The sequence below is a fragment of the Hibiscus syriacus genome, unplaced genomic scaffold (genome assembly GCF_006381635.1).
Source record: "Hibiscus syriacus cultivar Baekdansim isolate YM2019G1 unplaced genomic scaffold, ASM638163v2 tig00010533_pilon, whole genome shotgun sequence".
NCBI classification, from domain to species: domain Eukaryota; kingdom Viridiplantae; phylum Streptophyta; class Magnoliopsida; order Malvales; family Malvaceae; genus Hibiscus; species Hibiscus syriacus.
Window position 1 is genome coordinate 809,921 of NW_024062223.1, and position 22,354 is coordinate 832,274.

The 22,354-nt window shown below is 35.6% G+C and overlaps 2 protein-coding genes across 6 annotated transcripts; both read left to right on the forward strand.

Annotated features, from left to right (window-relative positions):
• Positions 1–204: 204 nt before the first annotated feature.
• LOC120204131 (DNA-directed RNA polymerase V subunit 1-like) lies at positions 205–15,054 on the forward strand. 5 transcript variants are annotated; one of them, XM_039204219.1, is made up of 19 exons: positions 205–483; positions 744–785; positions 2,228–2,336; positions 2,712–2,838; positions 2,964–3,076; positions 4,191–4,244; positions 4,762–4,923; positions 5,541–5,699; positions 5,806–7,689; positions 7,800–7,975; positions 8,141–8,207; positions 8,321–8,445; positions 9,353–9,510; positions 9,978–10,252; positions 10,504–10,677; positions 10,766–10,903; positions 11,547–13,252; positions 13,838–13,952; positions 14,428–15,054. In XM_039204219.1, the coding sequence occupies exons 3-19, from the start codon at positions 2,256–2,258 to the stop codon at positions 14,800–14,802; spliced, it is 5,889 nt and encodes a 1,962-aa protein (XP_039060150.1). In that variant the 5' UTR covers positions 205–483; positions 744–785; positions 2,228–2,255; the 3' UTR covers positions 14,803–15,054. The 5 variants fall into 5 exon arrangements, with proteins under 5 accessions (XP_039060150.1, XP_039060151.1, XP_039060153.1 ...); XM_039204220.1 differs by lacking the exons at positions 205–483; positions 744–785 and adding an exon at positions 1,297–1,416; XM_039204222.1 differs by lacking the exons at positions 205–483; positions 744–785 and having other exon boundaries at positions 2,256–2,336; positions 11,547–12,677; positions 12,714–13,252.
• A 5,497-nt stretch (positions 15,055–20,551) lies between these two features.
• LOC120204133 (probable carboxylesterase 15) lies at positions 20,552–21,744 on the forward strand. The gene has a single exon (XM_039204226.1). It carries the CDS (start codon positions 20,646–20,648, stop codon positions 21,657–21,659), a length of 1,014 nt encoding a protein of 337 aa, XP_039060157.1. The 5' UTR covers positions 20,552–20,645; the 3' UTR covers positions 21,660–21,744.
• The last annotated feature ends 610 nt before the right edge of the window (positions 21,745–22,354 follow it).

The following is a 22,354-nucleotide window of genomic DNA, read 5'->3' on the forward strand; positions in this document are numbered from 1 at the left end:
CAGCTTTGTTGCTACCTTATGAAGGCTATGAATTTAAATGGGCTTTCATATTAAGAGTTTTCGGAGGCTATGAATTTAAATGGGCTTTCATATTAAGAGTTTTCGGAAGGTATATTAATTTAGGAATTATACACATATATAAACAATACACCCGAGCAGTCCAAGTCTCTGCATGATCTTCTCTGTCATTTGACCCTTCAGATCTTCTGTTTATTTTCACTTCTTCTGCTCTTTTCTTTTGGGTGGGAAGATTGTAAGAAATCATGGAAGGGATTTTTATTTGAAAGGAAATCATTGGTTTGGGTGCATTTTGTTCTTCCCCTTTTCCCCACCCATTGCACATTGTGGTTTGATCAGTCGTTTCTGGCTCGTACATTGAGAACCCATTTGGTTTCCGCTCTTTTTCTTTTATGGGGTTTTAGGGTTTTAAGTGTTTCGAAATCTTGGTCTCAGGGAATTCAGAAGGGGGCGAAGGCATTTCAGGTAATTTGTTTGAAAGTCTTGTGGACATAAATTTACGGTTTTTTTATGTTTGGGTACTTGGAAAGTCATGTAGAGAATGGAGAGAAAAAGATGGTATTTTTCTTAAATTTCTGGGTATTCTTTTCCCTAAGTTGTTGAAATTTGTATGCTTTTCTTTTACGATTTTTGAGTTGAGTTTTTATTTGAGTTTTTTTGGGTTGTTACCGGAAATGTTTAACTTCTCTTAAGAACCCATTTTCCGGGTCTCTTTGTTTTTCCAGGTTATTTCATTGAGGTAGACTAAGAGGAAGAAGAATTTGGAGGTATTGGAATTTTACCCTTTTCCTTCTGCTCCTTGTTTAACCCTTTTTTCCCCATGTGATCTTTGATGAGAAAATTGATTTGAAACACAAAGAGAAGTGCAAGGGATTTGAGCCATTTTTGTTTTGTTAGTCAGCTTTCGTTTGGTTTTTAGTTTATGAGTCATGCATGTCTTTTATCTTGCATTTTCTTTGTGCATCTTCCTACTGAAGTCAGAGTGCTTTGTTGACCTTACTCAATGCGAGTCTTTTCCTATTCCTGATATAAAAGGGAAAAAATCTCACTTAATCTCTTTGCCGCTTACTTTGCATTATGACCTTGTGAAGTTAGCTGGTTAAAATTTATTGTTTTTGGCTGTTGATTTTCATCATGCTGGCTCAGCCTACTATTTTATTTAATGGAAAAACGGAAAATATATTTTTGACATAAATGTAGCTACTGTTTTGCGGATGTTCATGATTATGTTACTTAGCTCAAGTGTGACTGTGGATACGGATATACTTATGTGCTTGGAGGGTCATACTCTTGTATCCTTGTCTGGAACTGTGTTAGACATGGGTGATGGAGATGGGTATTTTTAAGCAAAATAAAGAGACGGAACAAGATAAGTCCATGCTTCCTGGGTTTGAAAGGGTAATTTTGTGATCTATATAATTAGATGAATCTTAGTCAGGTGGGTGAATGATCCTATTGCAGCCCCTATGATGTTTAAAAGTATGATTAAGCAGATTAAACATGTTGGAATGAGCTTAACTGGTTGAGAGATCCATGTCATCCCCAGGGATAAAAATCAGATCCTGATAAGTTAGCTGAGGACGGAATCTACAAAGCAAATGATTTGTTTTCTGTGTTCTGGAATTTATATGTTTTTTCGTCTCTTATAGACTTCTCTGTCACTTGTGTAATTATTCATGGAGAACTTGCAGACTCAAGTTTAGCACATTAGCTTTGCTCTGATCTGTTCAGTTGATATAGTTGTTTGCAATTGAATAGGCTCAGGTCATGTTACTTCAGCGGGTTTCTATTTTCCTTGAAATACCTTGTATGAAACATATCAAGACATGGGTATGGAGGTATGAGCTTCAAAATACATGGAAAAACATAGGAAAAAATTGAGCATATGCGTCTTGAACGTATACCCGTACATATATCTTACACTCTGAATCTGAGTAACATAGGGCTTAGTTTATGGCTATACAACCCTAGTCTGAGGTGGATTTGTAAAGCAATTCATTTTGTCCTTATCATTAGTCTCTAGGATGATCATATGATACCGTGTGGGTTCTGGCATTTGTAAAGATTTAGAATGTAGTTATAAGGAGAAAGCTTCTGATGGTTTTAAAATTTTAATGTCATCAGCGTTGGCTTTATTTTGTCCATCTTGTGTATTTTTTTCAAGATATTTTTCTCCTTATCGTTATACTTAGATTGTTTCTTTGCACAGTTTTGTCTTATAGTTTGAAGTGAGAAATATGGAGGAAAATTCTTCGTCAACTATTTTAGATGGTGAGATAACTGGTATAAAGTTCGGCTTGGCAACTCCTAAAGAAATTGTAAGTTGAACCTGTCCTTTTCATTTATTTGTTTATTAGTTTGTTTCCATATAGCAATACTCTTTCCCTTTGGTTTGTTGTCATTTTGTTGATCGTATCACATGATTTTTGGATGCTCTTCTTATTTTACTGTTCCCTTTCCCTCCTATTTGATTCCTGAAAAGGAGTTATATCTGGTACATATATGTGCTTCTTGGAACTAGTTAAATCGAGTGATTTAACAACGGCGTTTTCTATGAAAATTAATTTTGATGCATTCCTTAAATTATTAGTGTTTATAGTCAACTATTTTTTTTTTCATTTTGTCTTTTGTTGTGCAATAGTTCTTTCTTTGACGCTAATTGACTTTTTCCATCTCCCAAAATTTATTCACAGCTAACATCATCAGTGAGTGGCTTTCCTATTAACCATGTTAGTCAACTCTCGAATTCGTACCTTGGTTTGCCTCTTGAATTTGGTAAATGTAGTGCATGTGGTACATCTGAACCTGGACAGTGTGAAGGTGCTTACTTCTATCCTAGTCAATAAAAGTTGAAAAGAATACAAATATGTATATATAATGAAGGACGAAAATGTCACTGAGACTATCTTGGAAATGGCTAATTTTTCATTTATTGTTGCTTTCAGGTCATTTTGGATATATTGAATTACCAATACCAATATATCATCCTAGCCATATCAATGAATTAAAGCGACTATTGAGTTTGCTTTGCTTGAAGTGCCTAAAATTGAAGAACAAGGTACTAGCTTATCAACTATTGCATTATCTATTATAAATGATCTTGTTTGAAGTCTCCTTGTACAAGAAAGCAACTCTGATCCCTCAGAATTTTTTTTCATTAGTTGAGGAAGATGTATGGTGCTGTCTCAGGTTGTGTAGCATTTTAGGTTGAAATGTAAATCAATCTTCCATGCCCCATTAGGATATTGACATAAATCGTGGGATGCTGGGGTATAAGCCTCATAGGATGCCTACTTATTGTATCTATAAATGTTTAGAAAATTATAAATGGAGAAGCTCATCAAAAAGATAAATATCACAATAAACAATGGTTTGACTATAAGAATAACATAATTATTTTATTTTTACCTTATCGATTGTAGGAAGAATTTTAAAATTTTAAATATAACAATTGGGAGATGTTATAAGACCTTTAAGGGTTTGGGAATATTTGTCTAAGGAACTTTATAGTTGGTGGTGTAATGGTTCCCTTGTAATTATTTGAGTGGTAATAAAATTCGAGGTACTCTTTTCCTCCTTCGGCTACTTTTCGGATACTTGATAGTATTCTGAAAAGCATGAAGGGTTTTTTTTTAACGAGACCTCCATTTCCTATAAAAAAAATTCATCTCCTCAAAGTAAAGTAATCCCAAGAATGGCTCACTTTTTGAGGGCTAAAACAGGATTAAAATCATACCAGCAATTAAAGTGATTAGAGGTTTCTCTATTTCCTCTCACCGCCCCAAGATAAATTTGCCACCCCTTCTTTCCATTTCAAGTTACCTTTTCTACTATACCAATTTTGTCTCTAGAACTAATATCATCAATTCAGCTTATACCATCCTGTTATTTGCACAAAACATGACTTAAAGTTTAAATATATAAACGTTGTCTCTGTAAGAAAGTGTTTAATCAATTGGAAGTTTCTAGAAATGCTTTGATTTATCCTCTGGAGAATTTGAAACTCTGAGTTTAATGCCCTGCTGTTTTTATATGATTATGTTTCTTAATTTTTATTAAACATTATTTGTGAAAGCTCGAGTTCTTAATTCTTTACTTTAACTATTTAGCATGCTGCTAAATCTGCTCATGTATTTTATTTGCTTGGTAGTTATTAGTCTTTTACATATCAGTTTCAGATTAAAAGTGGCAGTGTCGCTGAAAGATTGTTATCATCATGTTGTGAGGTGAGTTTGAAATGCCAAACGTTCTTTGCTTGTTTAATTTGTGGTACGCCATGTTTACTATTTGCAGTTTATCATTTTTGAATTTTGATGATGTTTACTATTTTGCTTGAGACTGCATGCACACAAACAGTTCCTTTCCCCATATTAACTGTTTGGTCATGATGCGGGAATGGGAGTGTTTCTAGAGGCTACTGTTTCAGATGAAAGAGAGACAAAATAGTGGGAATATTAATCTTTTTTTTTTTGATAATGGGAATATGATAAACAATTTTAATTTAAGGGTAACTTTTGGTCATATTTACATGGAGTAACAATTGAAATTGTGTAAATTACACATAATGGGATGTCGATGTCTAGGAGAATATATGACTGGCTGATTCTTAATCTTGTATCGAACGAAAATTATTTCTCGATGTTAGTTGAAAAGGGAAATTTGTTTGTACTTGTTCTCTGTAATTTATGTTGAAGGTGTGTTATTCTTTTATTCTCTCATCCTTTACTCTTTTGATTTACATAGGATACTCCACAAGTTTCAATCAGAGAAGTTAAAACGACAGATGGTGCTTGTTATTTGGAGTTGAAGCAGCCATCTAAACAATCAAAATCTAACTGGATTTTTTTAGAGAGATATGGTTTCCGCTACGGTGACAGTCATACTCGACCTCTTCTGCCTTGCGAGGTTTGTCTTCAAGTTCTCTCACCTTTTGGTGTTTGACCTTAGCCATGTTGTTCATGTTTTTTTAGAGATTTGGTGCGAGTCATTATGTGCCACTGACCTTTTACTTCTCTTTTTTTCCCGATTTTTTCATGATTTGTTGTTTTACTTTGAGCTTTACGTTGACTTCTGTTTTTAATTTTTTTTATCATACTGCAACAGAGCATGTAATTTAGCACCTGGACATGCATTTACTTGTATTAGTATCATTAAGTTCAGTTTAGTGGTAGTCTGTTAAAGCAGACAGTAGTGTAATCAAGTCTGACTGATTTTTTGTTCATATTCCTTTGGTTTAAAGCATCAACAACTTGGTTTTTAGTTATATATTATCTCTGAAATATACCCAAATGCATCTGTTTAAATAATTTTTAGTTTCTGTCTAGCTGATACAACCTGCTGTGAGAGTTGATCGGTTGGACGGATTCTAAATTTACTGAATCTTGAATGATTATCATTGGTATAGCATTAAGTTTCCTGAACTGTTTTATAGTCTGTCATGTGAATAGCTGTTTGATATTGGGTCTTTAGTAAAATATCCCTGGTTTCAGGGTTAAGTTCTATTTATTTGAAAATGCTTATAGGTTATGGAAATACTCAAGAGAATTCCTGCACAGACAAGACGAAAGCTTTCTGGGAAAGGGTTCTTCCCACAAGAGGGATATATCTTGCAGTATTTGCCAGTTCCTCCGAATTGTTTATCTGTCCCAGACATTTCGGATGGTGTGAGTGTGATGTCGTCGGTAAGTGTATTATGAACAAAAGGAATTGCTTATCTTGTTGTTTTATGTTGGATCATGTTAGCGTTATCTTTTCCATGGTTGAGCATCTTTTCCTTTTTTTTGCTAGGATCTCTCTACATCAATGTTGAGAAAGGTTCTGAAACAAGTTGAGATAATAAAAAGCTCGAGGTCTGGTACCCCAAATTTTGAATCACACGAAGTAGAAGCTAATGATTTGCAGTCAGCAGTTGAGCAATATCTTCAAGTTAGGGGTACTGTTAAGGCATCGCGCAACATAGAAGCTCGATATGGGGTTAACAAAGGTGTTAGTGATTCTTCAACAAAAGCATGGCTTGAGAAGATGAGGACATTATTCATCAGAAAGGGTTCAGGATTCTCTTCACGCAGTGTGATTACCGGGGATGTATACAAAAAAGTGAACGAAATTGGTATTCCATCCGAAATTGCTCAGAGAATTACTTATGAGGAGAGGGTCAACATACACAATATGAGATATTTGCAAAATTTGGTAGATAACAACTTGTGTTTGACCTACAAAGATGGCTCCTCTACATATTCACTGAGGGAGGGTTCAAAGGGGCATACCTTTTTGAGACCTGGTCAGGTGGTACATCGTAGGATTATGGATGGGGACATTGTTTTCATAAATAGGCCACCAACCACACACAAGCATTCATTGCAGGCACTTTCAGTATATATCCACGATGATCATACAGTGAAGATAAATCCCCTAATATGTGGGCCGCTAAGTGCTGATTTTGATGGAGATTGTATTCACTTGTTCTACCCGCAGTCTTTATCAGCAAAAGCGGAAGTTTATGAGCTCTTTTCAGTGGAGAAGCAGTTGCTTAGCTCTCACAGTGGCAACCTAAATTTGCAGTTGGCCACTGATTCGTTGTTGTCACTGAGAGTTATGCTTCAGACATTTTTGTTTAGAAAAGCAGATGCTCAACAATTGTCCATGTTTATCTCTTCAGCTTTACCACAACCTGCTTTTTTGAAGGGTAATCACGTTGCTCCCTGTTGGACAGCTTTTCAGATTTTACAGACTGCTTTTCCTGCTGGCCTAGATTGCTCCAGTGATAGATACTTAATTGGAAAAAGCGATATATTGAAAGTTGACTTCAGTAAGGACTTAATGCAGTCTGTCATCAATGAGGTTGTTGCATCTATTTTCTATGAGAAGGGTCCGAAGGAGGCTCTTAACTTCTTTGATTCTTTACAGCCTTTATTGATGGAGAATATCTTTGTGGAAGGCTTCACTGTTAGTCTTGAAGATTTTTCTGTCTCCAGGGAAGTGATAGAAAACATTCAGAAGGATATCCAGGCCATTTCTCCTTTGCTTCGTCAGTTAAGATCAACATATAATGAATTGGTCAAGTTGCAAATTGAGAATCACATCAAAATAGCCAAAGCACCAATAGCTGATTTCATACTAAAATCAGCCTTGGGTAATTTAATTGATTCTAAGAGTGATTCTGCTGTCAATAAGGTTGTTCAGCAGATTGGATTCTTGGGAATGCAACTTTCAGATAAAGGAAAATTCTACTCAAAGACATTGGTTGAAGATGTGGCATACCAATTCCAATTCATATATCCTTCAGATGCAGTCGATTATCCTTCTGCTGAGTTTGGACTAATTAAAAGTTGCTTTTTCCGTGGGCTTGATCCGTATGAGGGCATGGTTCATTCGATATCTACTAGAGAAGTAATGGTTCGCTCCACCAGAGGGTTGACTGAACCAGGGACCTTGTTTAAGAATTTGATGGCCATCCTTCGTGATGTTGTTATTTGTTATGATGGCACAGTTAGAAATGTCAGTAGCAATTCAATAATACAATTTCAATATGGACTAAGTGCTAGAACCAGACCTCAATTCCCTGCTGGTGAGCCTGTGGGTGTCTTAGCTGCTACTGCAATGTCGAATCCAGCATATAAAGCAGTCCTCGATTCATCTCCTAGTAGCAATTCTTCTTGGGAACTGATGAAGGTACTCTGTTAGTCCATAATGTCTTGTGTAGGATGAAATGATTATGTGGTGCTTAAGCATGTCTGTTTTCTATGTAACTTGCCACTATTTGTGTTTTTTCTGATTTTCAGGAAATATTGCTATGCAAAGTCAGTTTCAAAAATGACCCGATCGACCGCCGTGTAATTCTGTATTTGAAAGATTGTGATTGTGGGAGAAAGTATTGCCAAGAAAATGCAGCATATCTCGTTAAGAATCATTTGAGAAGAGTCAAACTCAAAGATATTGCTGTAGAGTTCATCATTGAGTATGTTTAATCTCATAATCACTCAGTTTCTGGGGTTTCATTTTCCATTTTACCCCAATATATTGTTTCTTAAAAGGAGTATATATATGTGTATGTGTGTGTGTATAGGGTTACTGTTTTGCTTAACTAATGCAATAAGTCCTAACCTTAGCCCATTGCACACAGATACAAGCACCAGCAAACTGTAGCAGACATAGAAGCAGGCCTTGTTGGGCATATCCTCCTCAATAAGGTTATTATACTTGGCCTAAAATTATTGTATCTTTTAGGATATATTTAAGAATTTAAATTGTGTATGTGTTGCTTCTTTTAAGATATCTCATTTTAGAAGTGGTGATAAAACAGGCTCTCTTGAAGGAGTTAAGTATTAGTGTGCAAGAGGTTCATATGAAGTGCCAAGAAACTTTTAACACATTTCGCAAGAAGAAAAAGACTGCTGAATTTTTTAGGAGGACAGATTTGTTTGTCAGGTTAGTTTTCTTCAATGGAACTTGTTATGGCAGGGTAAATGTGTTTTCTTTATTCTACTCTCTGTTAATAGTTACTGTTAGTAGTTTGCTAAAATATATGCAAGGTTCTTATCAGTGACCACATGTGTATATAAAATAGATGCAAAGTTTTACGTTACTGATCTCATGCCAAGTTGACTAAGTGCCAACTGTCAACAATCCAATTCTTTCCGAGTTACCGATCTCATGTCAAAATAGGACCAAATACCAATTATTGACAATGAGCTATTAGTTAAAGTGTTTTGAGAAAATATTCCAATTTTTCACCGCCAGTTCACTTTCTGTGTCTTTTGGGGTCTTAAAATTGCTTATGCTTTTCATTATTCTGTGAACTGAAAACCTCTCAACACTTGGGATTTAACTCAATTGTTAATGGTGGACGTGAGACATTGTTAGAAATCCTAGGCTTTAGCTTTAGTGCTCTCCCTTTTAACAAAAACATAAATGAAACCTCATGCTTCATCTGGCTGTTGGCCAATCAAGAGGTAGTAGAGTTTGATTTTCTTGGACTGTTGGTCAATTGCACTAGAACCCTTATGTTGTGTGATCTGTCTGCTTTATGTTATTTATTTGGTTGTAATGCAATGCGGTATTGGTAAAAGTTTTGCCTGATAAGAATCTTTGTTGATGTTGGTCTTTTCTTTCGAAGGAACAAGTTGCCACCTGAAAAGATTTGGGAGGCAGTTTGATGTTTGTGTTTAGAATGCATTTTCAATTTTTATCTATTTGATTTTATCTGAGGTCTGTTCATTGTGCCTTCCTCTTTGTTTGCATATCTTATCATCCGGAATCTCTATTATATCTTGATCCACCACGCTTTTCTGTCGTAACATACATCATTTCTCCTCTCTTTAAAACTTTTTGGCAGTGAATGTTGTTCCATCCAGCAATCTTGTGCGGACAAAGGGCTTGACATGCCATGCTTGATGTTCTCTTTCCGAAATATAGGCGATGATGATCTAGTTAGTGCTATACAAATCATGGCTGACATCATATACCCTGTTCTTCTACAAGCAGTGATCAAGGGTATTGCCCTATTCTTTGAGATTTTTGGTATTTGACTTCTCTTTTGGTGAAACATTATGTTTTGAATTCTACATTTTGGTTTTAGTATACTTCAAGGGAGCTGTGATGGCCCATTAGCTTTCTCTTTCAATTTTTTTATTATGTAATTATGTTAGCAAGTGGTTGTTAATGGCTGCAGATATGATCTCCTATTTCTACTCATACTTTTTTTATTAATTTAATTTTTTAAGTTTAATGCACATGGAAGCAGTGATGATGTTCAAGAAAGGGTTGGCCACAAAACTCATTTGGATATCCACAAAATTATTGTTATTTGAATAATTTATTTTCAACTTTTGTACAATTCTCAAGTTAACTTTTTCAAATCTTTTGATAGTTGGTCTTGAATACTTTCTCTGTCTCGATTTATTTTGCTTGTAATATGAGAAACTGGTTATGACAGTTGCTTCAATGTCTTTAATGGACAGGTGACCCCCATATCTGCTCAGCAAATATTATCTGGGTTAACATGGATACAACAACTTGGATAAGAAATCCAAGCAAGACTCAGAAGGGTGAATTGGCTTTGGAAGTTGTTTTGGAGAAATCTGCTGTGAAACAGAACGGTGATGCCTGGAGGACTGTCATTGACTGTTGTCTTCCAGTGCTAAACATAATTGACACCCAGAGGTCTATACCTTATGCTATAAAGCAAGTTGAACAACTGCTTGGAATTTCTTGTGCGTTTGAACAAGCAGTGCAGGTTTGTTTCAACTAAACATTAAGTGTAGAGTTGGGCTTTGATGGTTGTTTAGAGGTGCATACGTTTCATGCTTGTCTTGCATTTTTTGCTTGTGGCATCTACTATAACATAACTTTTGCTTACCATTAATGGATGAATATAGTGGCATGTATTTACCACTATCATAACAAATAATCTTGAAGCTTCATTTTTTCAGTCTATGGACCTCTGTGTCACTGGAAATGCTCACTCTTCTTGTGACAAATTTACAGCGTCTCTCCACTTCTGTGTCAATGGTGACGAAAGGTGTTCTAAAGGAACACCTCATGCTCTTAGCTAACAGCATGACATGTTGTGGAAACTTGATTGGCTTCAACTCTGGTGGTTACAAAGCACTAGCTCGCTCATTGAATATTCAAGTTCCATTTACCGAGGCCACGCTGTTTGTAAGTATTTTGTTATCCTTTCTAAGTTAAGTACTTGGATAAAACCATTGTTCCTTTTGAATTAATCAATTCTTGTATGGTTGCACAGACACCAAGAAAGTGCTTTGAAAGAGCTGCAGAGAAATGCTATGATGATTCCTTGTCTAGCATAGTTGCATCCTGTTCTTGGGGTAAACGTGTGGCTGTTGGAACAGGTTCAAGGTTTGACCTCCTGTGGAATCAGGAGGTATGCCATATTTGAAGTTAATCCCTTTTAATGACATTCCCCATTCTAATCCTCTATTGTTGCTTGGACTTGGTATTTTTGGTGGTGTCGACAGGAATATGGGTATGGGATGGGATCTGTGTAGTACCAGTTGGAGATGTCTGAATCCACCAAATTACGCCAAGTTGTTGCCCTAACTTGAATTAGCTTCAGTTCTGTACCCTTTTAGGTTTCAATTGCTATAGATCTTCATGCCACATGATAAGCCGACAATTTATACTCAGTTATGGTAATAAGAGAAGAAGCTTGATAATCTGATGTCATCTTTGTTTTCTTGGTTCCTGTCTTTTCCTCCATCTTGGGTTGCCAACATCCTTGCCCTTTTCGTTTGTCCCATTTTGGTTTATTTATTAGTATTTTAATATTTTTACTTTCAAAAAAGGATTTTAATATTTTATTTCGGTTAAAGAATCCCCTTAACTTTGTCCTCCTTTCGTACCCTTTATACCTGTATTCACGTGTTCTATTTATTGTAGTTGGCATGCCATCCACTTAGATGCCTACCTGCAACCGACACTTGCAATAGAGTCCAAGCAACAAATGTCCTATTGGCTTTCATCGATTTCTAATGTAGCATTTTCTCATTTTTGCTTTTATTTCTCAGTTTGGATCTGATCAAACTATTGGGATGGATGTCTACAACTTTCTGCACATGGTTAGTGGTTCTGGTGGAAGCCATTCTAATACTGATTGCCTAGGAATAGAAGTTGATGATCTAATGGACATAGATGAAGTGGACGAGTGGTGCCTGTCACCAGACCTTACAGCTGGTTTAGATAAGCCAGTGTTCGAGGATGCAGCTGATTTTGAGAATAATTTCGCTGGTCAGCCAGCTAGTGCAAGTTGGGACAAAGTTGCGTCTTCAGACAAGGTGTCGGATGTTGGTTGGGATGCTTCTGCATGGAACAAAAATGATGAGAATGGTGACAAATTTGCAGGAGCTGCGACTAGTCCAAAGAAGCAAAATGAATGGTCTGGTTGGGGTGCGAGCAAATCTAAATCACAAGATGTCTCTCCAAAAGTGGATGTTGGTTGGGATGCTTCGTCTGCATGGAATAAAAATGCAGAGGATAGTGACAATTTTGCTGCTGCTGCATCCAGTTCGAAGAAGCAAAATGAATGGTCTGATTGGGGAACGGGCAAATCTAAAGAGCAAACTGAATTGTCTGGTTGGGGAAGGAAAAAGCTCGATACACAAGATGTCCTTCCTGTGGAAGAGAAGACCTTCAAGTCTAATGGTTGGGATTCTGGCTCCAGCTGGGGAACGATGGGCAAAGAATCTGAAAAAATTGAATCTAGTGATGCACCACAATGGTCTGGTTGGGGGACAAAAGATTCCATCCATACAAAAACGTTGGACGATTCTTCCAAATCTAGTGGCTGGGATACTGTTTCTTCTTGGGGGAAGAAGATCGCAGGAAATGATAATCAGCCAAACCAAGGGAGAGAAGAAAGCGTATGGGATAATAAAACAAGTCAAGTAAAGCAAGGGCAGTCAGCATCTGGTTGGAATAACAAAGCAACAGAAGAAAAGGTTGTTCAGTGGACATCTGGTTGGGATGAAAAAACTACTCCGGAAAAGCCAGTTCAGTCGACATCTGGTTGGGTTTCTTCACCTGCTGCAGGCTGGAATAGGGATAAGTCACCTACAAAAGGCTGGAGTAAGAATAGTTCTTCAGACCAAGAAAAGTCACATACAATGAATAGTTCCTGGGACCATCAAAAGTCACCTGCAACTAATAGTTCTTGGGACCAACAGAAGTCATCTGCGACGAATAGTTCTTGGGACCAACAAAAATCACCTACAGATATTAGTTCTTGGGACCAACAGAAGTCACCTGTGACAAATAGTTCTTGGAACCAGCAAAAGTCACCTGCAGTGAATAGTTCATGGGACCAACAAAAGTCACCTACAGTGAAGAGTTCATGGGACCAACAAAAGTCACCTACAGTGAAGAGTTCATGGGATCAACAAAAGTCACAAGAAAGTTCGCAAGGTTGGGACACTCTTAATGACATAAACCAGCCTGCAAGTTCTAGTGGCTGGGACATGCCAAATGATGAGGATAACACTGAAAGTGAAAAGCTGCATCAGTGGGGACAGACTAGGGGTTCACGTCGTTGGGCTTCAGATGCTAGTAAGAACCGTCCAGTGAAGTCAGCTCGACCAATGAATGATGATTCCGGTTTGGCTGCAATGTATACTGCTACGAGGCAAAGACTAGACATGTTTACTTCCGAGGAGCAAGATATTCTCTCGGCTGTTGAGCCACTCATGCAGTCAGTCAGAAAAATAATGCACCAGACTGGGTAAACTTTCTCCGACTTTTGCCCTTGAAATTTTTTGACAATATAGGTTTTTAGTTACATCACAAAGTGGAATGGAATTTCTTTATGTTAGTTAACATGGATATGCATGACTGAGGAAACTTTAGGAAATTAGATAGTAGATACCCTTACGTTTGATATTCGATTTGTATGATATTCTGTCTCTAATCATCTAACAAACAGGAAACAATTTATTTGTATTAATAATTGCACCCTTCTGGTTGACATGATCATGATTCTGGAAAGTCCGGTTAATTAAGTACTCTATTCACTATTCAGCTTTGAATATATAAGAGTTTTGCATGAACATTCTTTTCTACCATAGTTCATGTCAGAATTTTTATGATTCTTTTAAGCAATAGGATTTGCTCAAGTTTTATTAGATAAAGTGTTACAAAGCAGACACTCCCAATGACTTACCAACATTTATCCTTGTGCATTACTATTGTACTGCATGATCTTTTTCTACTTACCCATCTCCTGGCCGTGGATTCGATGGTTTCTGCTCCACTCTGCATGTTTTCATTTTATCCCAAGTGTTTTCTTAATAGAAAATTATGTGTGAAGGTACAACGATGGGGATCCACTGACCGCTGAGGATCAATCGTTTATTCTTGATAATGTTTTCGCTCACCACCCAGACAAAGCTGTAAAAATGGGTGCTGGTGTTGACTATGTTATGGTATGTTTATTCTTGATAATATACTAATGCTCCCATGATACGCCTTATTTTCTTTTGGACTTGTGCATTCTGTGCGCATGTATTAATGCATGCTGATATTTGATTCACTTCAGTGACATCTAGATCCTATGCTGTATGGTCAAGTAAACTCGTCCATGCTTGCTGGCCCTTGTCTTAAATTTTGTTTTGTTAAGCATCAACCTAAAATCAATTATTAATAGGTGGAGAGGCCTAACTTGAGTTTAAGAAGACGGGAAATCCGAGTCTTAATAGAGAATTTTCTCTTGATGCCTGATTTTGGAATAGGTTACTATGGATGATGGTTTTCTTTTTTGTAATATATTTGCTGGTACTTAACTATGATGGTTTACAATGTTATATTGATATTAGTAAATACAATGCATATTCGTATTTAGTATAAGCTTTCTGTCAATGATTGATCAACTATTTGTGTATTTCACTCGATATGGAACAGGTGAATAAACACAGCAATTTCACAGATACCAGGTGCTTCTTTGTTGTCACAACCGACGGTCATAAGCAAGATTTCTCGTATCTCAAGTGCCTGGAAAACATGATCAAGGTGAAATTTCCTGATTTGGCAGAAGCATTTAATCCAAAATATTTCCGAAAATCTCGTTTTGGAGGGAACCGTGAGCGAAGCGTTGCTCCTGAGAATTCTCAAGGGAATCGTGAGCAACACTGGAACCGTGAGCAAGGTGTTGGTCCGGATAATTCTCAAGGGAACCGTGAGCAACACTTGAACGGTGAGCAAAGCGTTGCTACGGAGGATTCTCAAGGGAACCGTGAGCAAAGCGCCGCTCGAGAGGATACAGAGGGGGGAGATTAGGCAGTAGGCATCTGTCTTACGGAGTGTTAATACCATTCAGAAAGGGTTTAGTTAGACATTTTGCTCTTTCCTGGTACATGAATATTTTGACTTGTACATATAAAGGCAGATGTTAAGTGTGTTTATTCCCTTAAAAGAATACTAAACTTCCATAGATCCCTGTATGAACTACCCTCTTTTAACCCAACCATTACCGGTTCATGTATTCTGGTTTTAGCGGTTAACTTGTGTCGATTAGACTATTCGATTTCTCGAAGTATTCGTGTTCTATACCTCTAATCGACGTATCCAAACATGATAATCTATATATGATTCTTTAAGAATTTTCTTTATTGGTCTGAGACCTTTTGGTATATGGTAGTCATATTAGGTCTCGATTGTTTCAGAGTCGGGCCGAATAGAGTTTATTTTCTCCGTTCACGAGATTCGAAACTGAGACCTTGCTTAACTAGCACAAAGGTTCTTAATAAACCATGCATAATGGGTGGTATGGCTTGTAATGAATTCATAACATTAGAGGCCTTATTATTAAGGGATTATTCTTATCTTTATCCCTTTTTATTTTGGAAAAATTAAAGTAAAACAAAACACAAATAAAAAATTTATTATTTCATGAATTTGATTGATATTTAATTAAGAATTATTAATAAAAATTATATTTTATATAAAGAAATTGATAGCCTCCCCTTATGTAAAAATAGGGTGAGGAAAAGACAACTAAAAGGTTGCCATAGTTTTCCACCGTCCATGCAAGGTTTAACTCAGATGGTTAAAATTTCAAATTACTTATGTTATCGAATGTTATTTAATAATTTAAATTTTGTTTAAAAATTATTTAAGTCGAGTCAAATTATAAAATTTGAATTGAGTTATTTAAATTTTTATTTAAATTAAATTATAAATATTTATTATGTTATTATGTTATTTGATTATGGTTTAAATAAAGGGTAAAGTATAATAATGGTCACAGAACTTTTCTAAAGCTTTTATTTAGGTCCCCCAACTTTTAAAACTTGCAATACAATCCCCCAACATTTAGTCCGTTTTCAATTCAGTCCCCCAACATTTAGTCCGTTTGCAATATGGTCCCGACGTAACCGGTCGTTTGAAGTCATTACATTACCATTAGTACGTTTGCAATATTGTCGTTGAACTTTTCAGGCACTTGCATTTAGGTCCCCCAACTTTTAAAACTTGCAACATAGTCCTTAATTTCATTCTAAACCCTAAATTCCTTTTCGATCTCAAATTTCTTTTTTCGCTTCTCTCTTCTCATTTTCAGCGTAACTTTTCAGTCGGGATGCATGGGAAATTCTAATCTAACTTTGAATTATGTGGAGGTGTTGACTTGAATAAGAGTCCATTGAGAGAAGACCCGACCAAGGGACTATCGGGACCATCAACGATTCAAGGTGTAATGTTAGATACATATCATCTCAGGTGAAGCATAAATGTTCGATGAAATGCTTGTGAGAAAAAATGGGGTTAGAAATGTAGAATTGACAAATACTACTAAGATGAACTAAGTATCATTGTTGAAAGTCACCAACAAAGTTAGAATTATTTTGTATAAATGGCATATAATAATTTCTTCGTTTATTCCTTGTGGTTAAAGATTTTCCAACAGATGATCAAATATAATGAAATCCCAAACAACGCATTCACCTCTCAGTCTCTTTTGCTCACATGCACTCTCATTTGGTTTTTGTTCTTCAATTTTCCGCCATGTAAAATTGTAAACCCAAGCAGTGCTATGTCTTTCAGCTTTTTGTTTACAAAGAAAAATGGAGGAAGAATTGCTGGAACACAACACCGATTGCGTTTATTTCTTAGCCTCTCCCCTCATTTGCAATAAAATATTTATTTCTTAGCCTCATGCTTTCTAATGGAGGAACACCACGAAAAAGGTAAAGGAAAGAAAAAAGTGGAAGCTTTTTCTTCCGACCGTCTCTCCTCTCTTTGCTCAGAAATTTAAACTCAAAGGTCTCCAAATCAAGTCTCTCTCCGTGGAATTTGGTGATCTCATTTTTATTTATAGTGGGGAATAAACCTAGGGATTTATGTCAAAATTCCCATGATATCTCAAGGTTCATTCCCTTCACGTGAGGGGTGGTACAAAGGTGACAATGTTCCCCTCCTAGGTGGCTGGCAGCTAAGAGCACGTGAAGACAATGATAGCTGACTTTTTTTTTATAAAAATATATTCTTTTGTCTTTTCTGCTCCAGAAATGTCGTTCGAATTTTCATGGCATTTGCATTATGCTCAGCATTCCCCATTTGTCACGGCAATTTTCCTCGCGCATCCTTGCTCCTAAATCCTGCACATCATCAAACAAAGAACCTTCCCCATAACGCAACACCGTTTTCAAAATTAAATGCCACGGCAAAATATATATTCACCACACGCAACTATATGCTCCTAAATGCATCTATATGATCCTATATGAGCTTTTAGACAATCAATAACTTAAGTGAAAATGCCCTCAATATAGCATTTTTACGGAGTTATCAATTTCCATATTAATTGAATATATAATTATTCTTAATTTGTTCAACATTAGGCCACAAACATGACTTTTAGGGGGAAATGATATATTATATTTATATAAATGCACAATAACAAAAATACCCCTAGTGTTTGAATAATAATCATTTTAGTCTTTATTCTTTATTTATAGTATTTTAGTTCTCATATTTCATTTTAGGGCAAAAATGCACATTTGTGAAGGGAAACTATTAGTTATCAAAAGGTCAACACTCCAAAATATAAGTATTTTACCCTAAAATGAAATGTTGAGGGGACAAAATTCTCCCAAAAAAATAATAATGGTTAAAGTGAATATTTAGTCGAACATTAGAATTTTTTTACCCTAAAATAAAAGGTCGGGGAGTCAAAATACTCATAAAACAGAATAGATATAAAACTGACTATTTAGTCAAATATTAGAAGTATTTTTAACATTATATAAAATATAATCATATGAATAGATATAATAATTCTTTAATAAAAATAAAAGTTTGTTCAAAAATAAATTTCGCGAGACTTATCATGACCTAAAATCCTATTTCAATTTATTTTATTAAGCTTAACGGTCACCTTTCCCTTGTTGTAAACTTAATTTATCACTTTCGTCATTATCATATATTCGCATCAATTTAGTCCTCAAAGTTGTTTAATTGCATCATTCTATATCATATCCCTAACTTAAAACTTTAAATTAGGGTTTAGGGGTTATGGGTTGGGTTTAAGGTATATAATTTAGGGTTTTAAGTTATGGTAGGATATAGAATGATGCAAATAAACAACTTCGGGATTAAATTGATGCGAAAATACAATAAGGACGAAAGTGATAAATTGAATCTACTACATATGTAAAAGTTACCATTTTACATTTGTACTAAAACACTAGTTATCTCGAATTAATACAAATTAAAATTATTTAATTTAAATTAATATTAAACCAAGTGGTATGCTTTGTGTGGCCTGCACATGAGCAGTCATATGAACCTATAATAATTCCAATACATGCAAAAGGGGGCGACCCCATTCTAGACGCCCTTTGACCCCTCCACCATGGAATATATAATGTGGACTCGAGAATTCTTGGGGAGGCTCTACTACTTTTTTTTTTAAATTAATTTTAGGTTCATAATTATTTATTATTAAATTTATTTTTTTATATTAACAGTGAAATAATATTTTGTTAAGAAAATCATATTTTATAATTAAAAAAAATATTTTATAATTTTTAATAATTAAATAACTAAATAAAACAACACCCTATAATCAGGACCATCGTTATTATCTCGTTTTTGTTTATTTTTTTTCTCAGTCCTTTCTCTACGACGGGAGGAAGCTGCCCACTAACTTTCCTTGTCACATTAGTAGCTCTCATTGTCTCTCATTTCCATTGTCTATTTGGTGCTTTCTTCTTCTTTTTTCTTCTTTCACATCGAACCACCAAACAAAATTAGTTGATCTATCAATTCAATTCGAGTCAATTTTAATAAAGGATAAAGTATATAAATAGTTTCCCGACTATAGGATAGTGCTTTATTAAGTTCATCGACTATTAAAAGTTACAAAATGATCGTCTGGTTATTCATTATGTTCCAAATTCATTCATTTTTGTTAAAAAAAATAATGGTTGTTTAAGCTGGACGTTAGCATGATAGTTGAGATATGATAGTCGTTTGAGATTCTAGGATAATATTTTATCATACCACAGTCAGCATGTAAAAGTTCAATTCAGAATGTTGTCAAATTTTTAACGAAAAAAGACGAGTTTGTAACACAATGAGTAGTCGAGTGACAATTTTGGAACTTTTAATAATCGAGGGGCTCAATAAAGCAACACTCTATAGTCGAAAGACCATTTTGTAACTTTTAATAGTTAGGGACTTAATAAAGCAGTACTCTAGAGTCGAGAGACCATTTGTGTACTTTACCCTTTAATAAAATGTAAATAGGGTATTTGGTCCCTCTAATATTTTGGATTCAAATGTCATTTAGATTTTCTTAAACTTGAAATTACTTGGCTAAGATACCCCTTACTTTTACGAGAACAGTTATATTGTTTTAGGTCTTTCTTAATTTTGAAATTAGACAAATTATATTTTAGTCACCCAGTCAATTTAAATACTTTTGAAACCTCTTTCATATTCAAAATTAAATCATAACCCCTCCCTTTTTAAATTTAAATAGTTGATTTAACAATTAAACATTAATCATCATTTTATTTTTATGGGTAAATTTCACATTAAGTACCTAAACTATTAGTTCTGATCCGTTTTCAAAAACCATAATTAAAGTTAATTTTTTGTTTTATTTTAGAATTCCGTCGTTAAAAATTTTAGTTTTTTTTTATTTTAGTATCCCGTTCAAAATCTAGCGTTAATTTATGAAAAAAATTGAAAGTTTATGTACTAAAACAAATCAAAACTGATAGTTTAGGTACTAAATACATAACTTACCCTATTTTTATTTACATTTTACCTTTTGAAATTTTATCCCGGCCTTCTTGTAAAGCCTACGAAATACCTTATAGTATGTTCGAATTTAAGATGTCTAAAAATAATAATTATTACTTTAAGTATTAAGGTAGCCTGGTCCATGTTATATTTAATAGAGCTAGATTAAATCCTCAGTAACATTTCTTTTTTTTTTATCGTCCTCCTGATTTTAAGGTTTCGAGTTGATTAATCCGGAATTACTCGTGTCATACATCTGATTTTGATAGATGAATTTCTCAATGTATATTTTTTACGTATATAAAAATTTAAATCCGATATATTTATTTAACAGTATCAAACTAACTACCACTCGAATAAAATATGTAGTAACGTTTCTCGATACAGAAAAGAAGAATAAAAGGTTGTTGGTCCATGTATTTTACATGTAACGTTCGTTGGTGAAAACTTCCGTCCGTTAAAGGTAGGTCACGTTTATCTCATAAAAGCATAACCTTTCAAAGTCAAAAGTAAGTCAACTTTCTCTTTCTAAATATATATATATATATACACGACGACGGTAGAGATTTTATGTTGGAGAATATGAATTTAAAAATATTTAAGAGAATATAAATTTAAAAAATTATATTAAAATTATGTAGTTGAAATTAAATTATTAATAGAAAATATAAAAATATATTTGATATATGTGAGAATTTAAAAAATTTAAGAAGCGTGACCTACTTATATAATATTGTATATATTATTGGATTTTTAAATAACGTGGAATTTTTTTTGTTTCATCTATATAAAGGGTACCCAAGTTCATCCTTGACTCAACACTTTCGAGTCTTTAACTCAGTTTCTTAAACAACAACCCCGACCCAAGAACCATGGTTCAAGAGAAGAAGCTAGTCGATGAGGTATCCGGTTGGCTAAGAGTCTACGACGATGGCTCCGTCGACCGGACCTGGACAGGTCCGCCTGAGTTCAGGTTCATGGCTGAACCAGTTCCGCCCCATGAACACTTTATCGACGGTGTAGCCACTCGGGATGTGACCATTGATCCCAGCTCAAACCTCAGGGTTCGAATCTACTTGCCGGAGGAACACCGAAATCCCACGCCGGGAACCAAGTTTCCGGTCGTTCTGCACTTCCACGGCGGTGGCTTTTGCATCAGTCAACCCGATTGGCTCATGTACTACGATGTGTACACCAGGCTGGCCAAGTCTGTCCCGGCCATCGTGGTCTCGGTCTACCTCAGACTCGCGCCGGAGAACAAGCTCCCGGCCGCTTGCGACGACGGATACGCCGCCCTCCTCTGGCTCAAATCGTTAGCTAAAGGCGAGTCAAATGAACCCTGGCTCAACGAGCACGGTGATTTCACCCGAGTCTTCCTCATTGGTGATAGCTCAGGAGGGAACATAGTGCACCAAGTAGCTGCACGTGGTGGATCCATCGACTTGACCCCGTTGAGCCTATCCGGAGCGATCCCAATCCACCCGGGGTTCGCTCGGGCTCAACGGAGCAAGTCGGAGTTAGAGCAACCGGAGTCACCGTTCTTGACCTTGGACATGGCCGACAAGTTCTTAGCCCTAGCACTGCCCGATGGGTGCACCAAGGACCATCCCGTAAGTTGTCCCATGGGGTCGGGTGCCCCACCCATCGAGACCCTAAATTTACCACCGATGTTATTTTGTGTGGCCGAGAAAGACCTTATGTTAGACACCGAGATGGAGTACTATGAATGCTTGAGAAAAGCTAACAAAGATGTGGAGTTACTCATTAGCCCTCAAATGGGTCATAGTTTCTACCTCAACAAGATCGCCGTCGATAAGGATCCGGTAACCGGTGCAAGGACTAGTGAGCTTATTGATGGAATCAAAGAGTTCATCAATAAGAAGTGAAAACCCTAGTTTATCTTATACATAGTATTAAGTTATGGCTGTGTTTAATTTGAGATAAGTAAGTGATGATATTAAACTTTGAATTTCTTTTCTGTTAATTATATATTTTACTGAATGTATCATCTCTGAAATTTTTATCGCGCTCACCCACACATAAATTTTACTCAAAAGCCGACTAAATATGTTGATAAATGTGTCTACCTCAAAAAATATTTATGGATTTGTTCATTGAGATTAATCACAAATACTAAAGGTATGTTCACTCACCCTACTACATGAATTGGTGTTCGAATTTTTGATCTTTAAGAACAATAACGATTAATTTAATCATTGAAATAAGTTAGTCTGTGCCACCCACACCCTCTTAAAAGTATTTATGACTCAATCACCGAATATTCCATGATACATAATAATTTTTAAAGATATTAATCTTTAATCTATAGATTAAGCATCATCTCAAACACTATATGTTAAAAAAAAATATTATGTAGTGCAATTATTAATCACAAAAAGGATAAAGATGAGAAGGTGGTTGATATAGTGAAAAGCTGAATTATAGCGTACTATTTTGTTGTATGTGTGTGTACACACAACAAAATGGAGCACTTGTTCATGTGTTTATCTATATATCATGGTTGGAGTCTCATGTAATTGTCGGTTTGTTCCATTGTTTCAAAAATATACAACAACAAAAC

Bases quoted from the DNA above. Each gene is read 5' to 3' on its own strand.
- LOC120204131 (XM_039204219.1), top strand. From the start codon at position 2,256: ATGGAGGAAAATTCTTCGTCAACTATTTTAGATGGTGAGATAACTGGT. The intron at 3,077-4,190 runs GTACTAGCTTAT...TTTACATATCAG, and splicing joins GCCTAAAATTGAAGAACAAG to TTTCAGATTAAAAGTGGCAG. The intron at 5,700-5,805 runs GTAAGTGTATTA...TTTTTTTGCTAG, and splicing joins GTGTGAGTGTGATGTCGTCG to GATCTCTCTACATCAATGTT.
- LOC120204133 (XM_039204226.1), top strand. From the start codon at position 20,646: ATGGTTCAAGAGAAGAAGCTAGTCGATGAGGTATCCGGTTGGCTAAGA.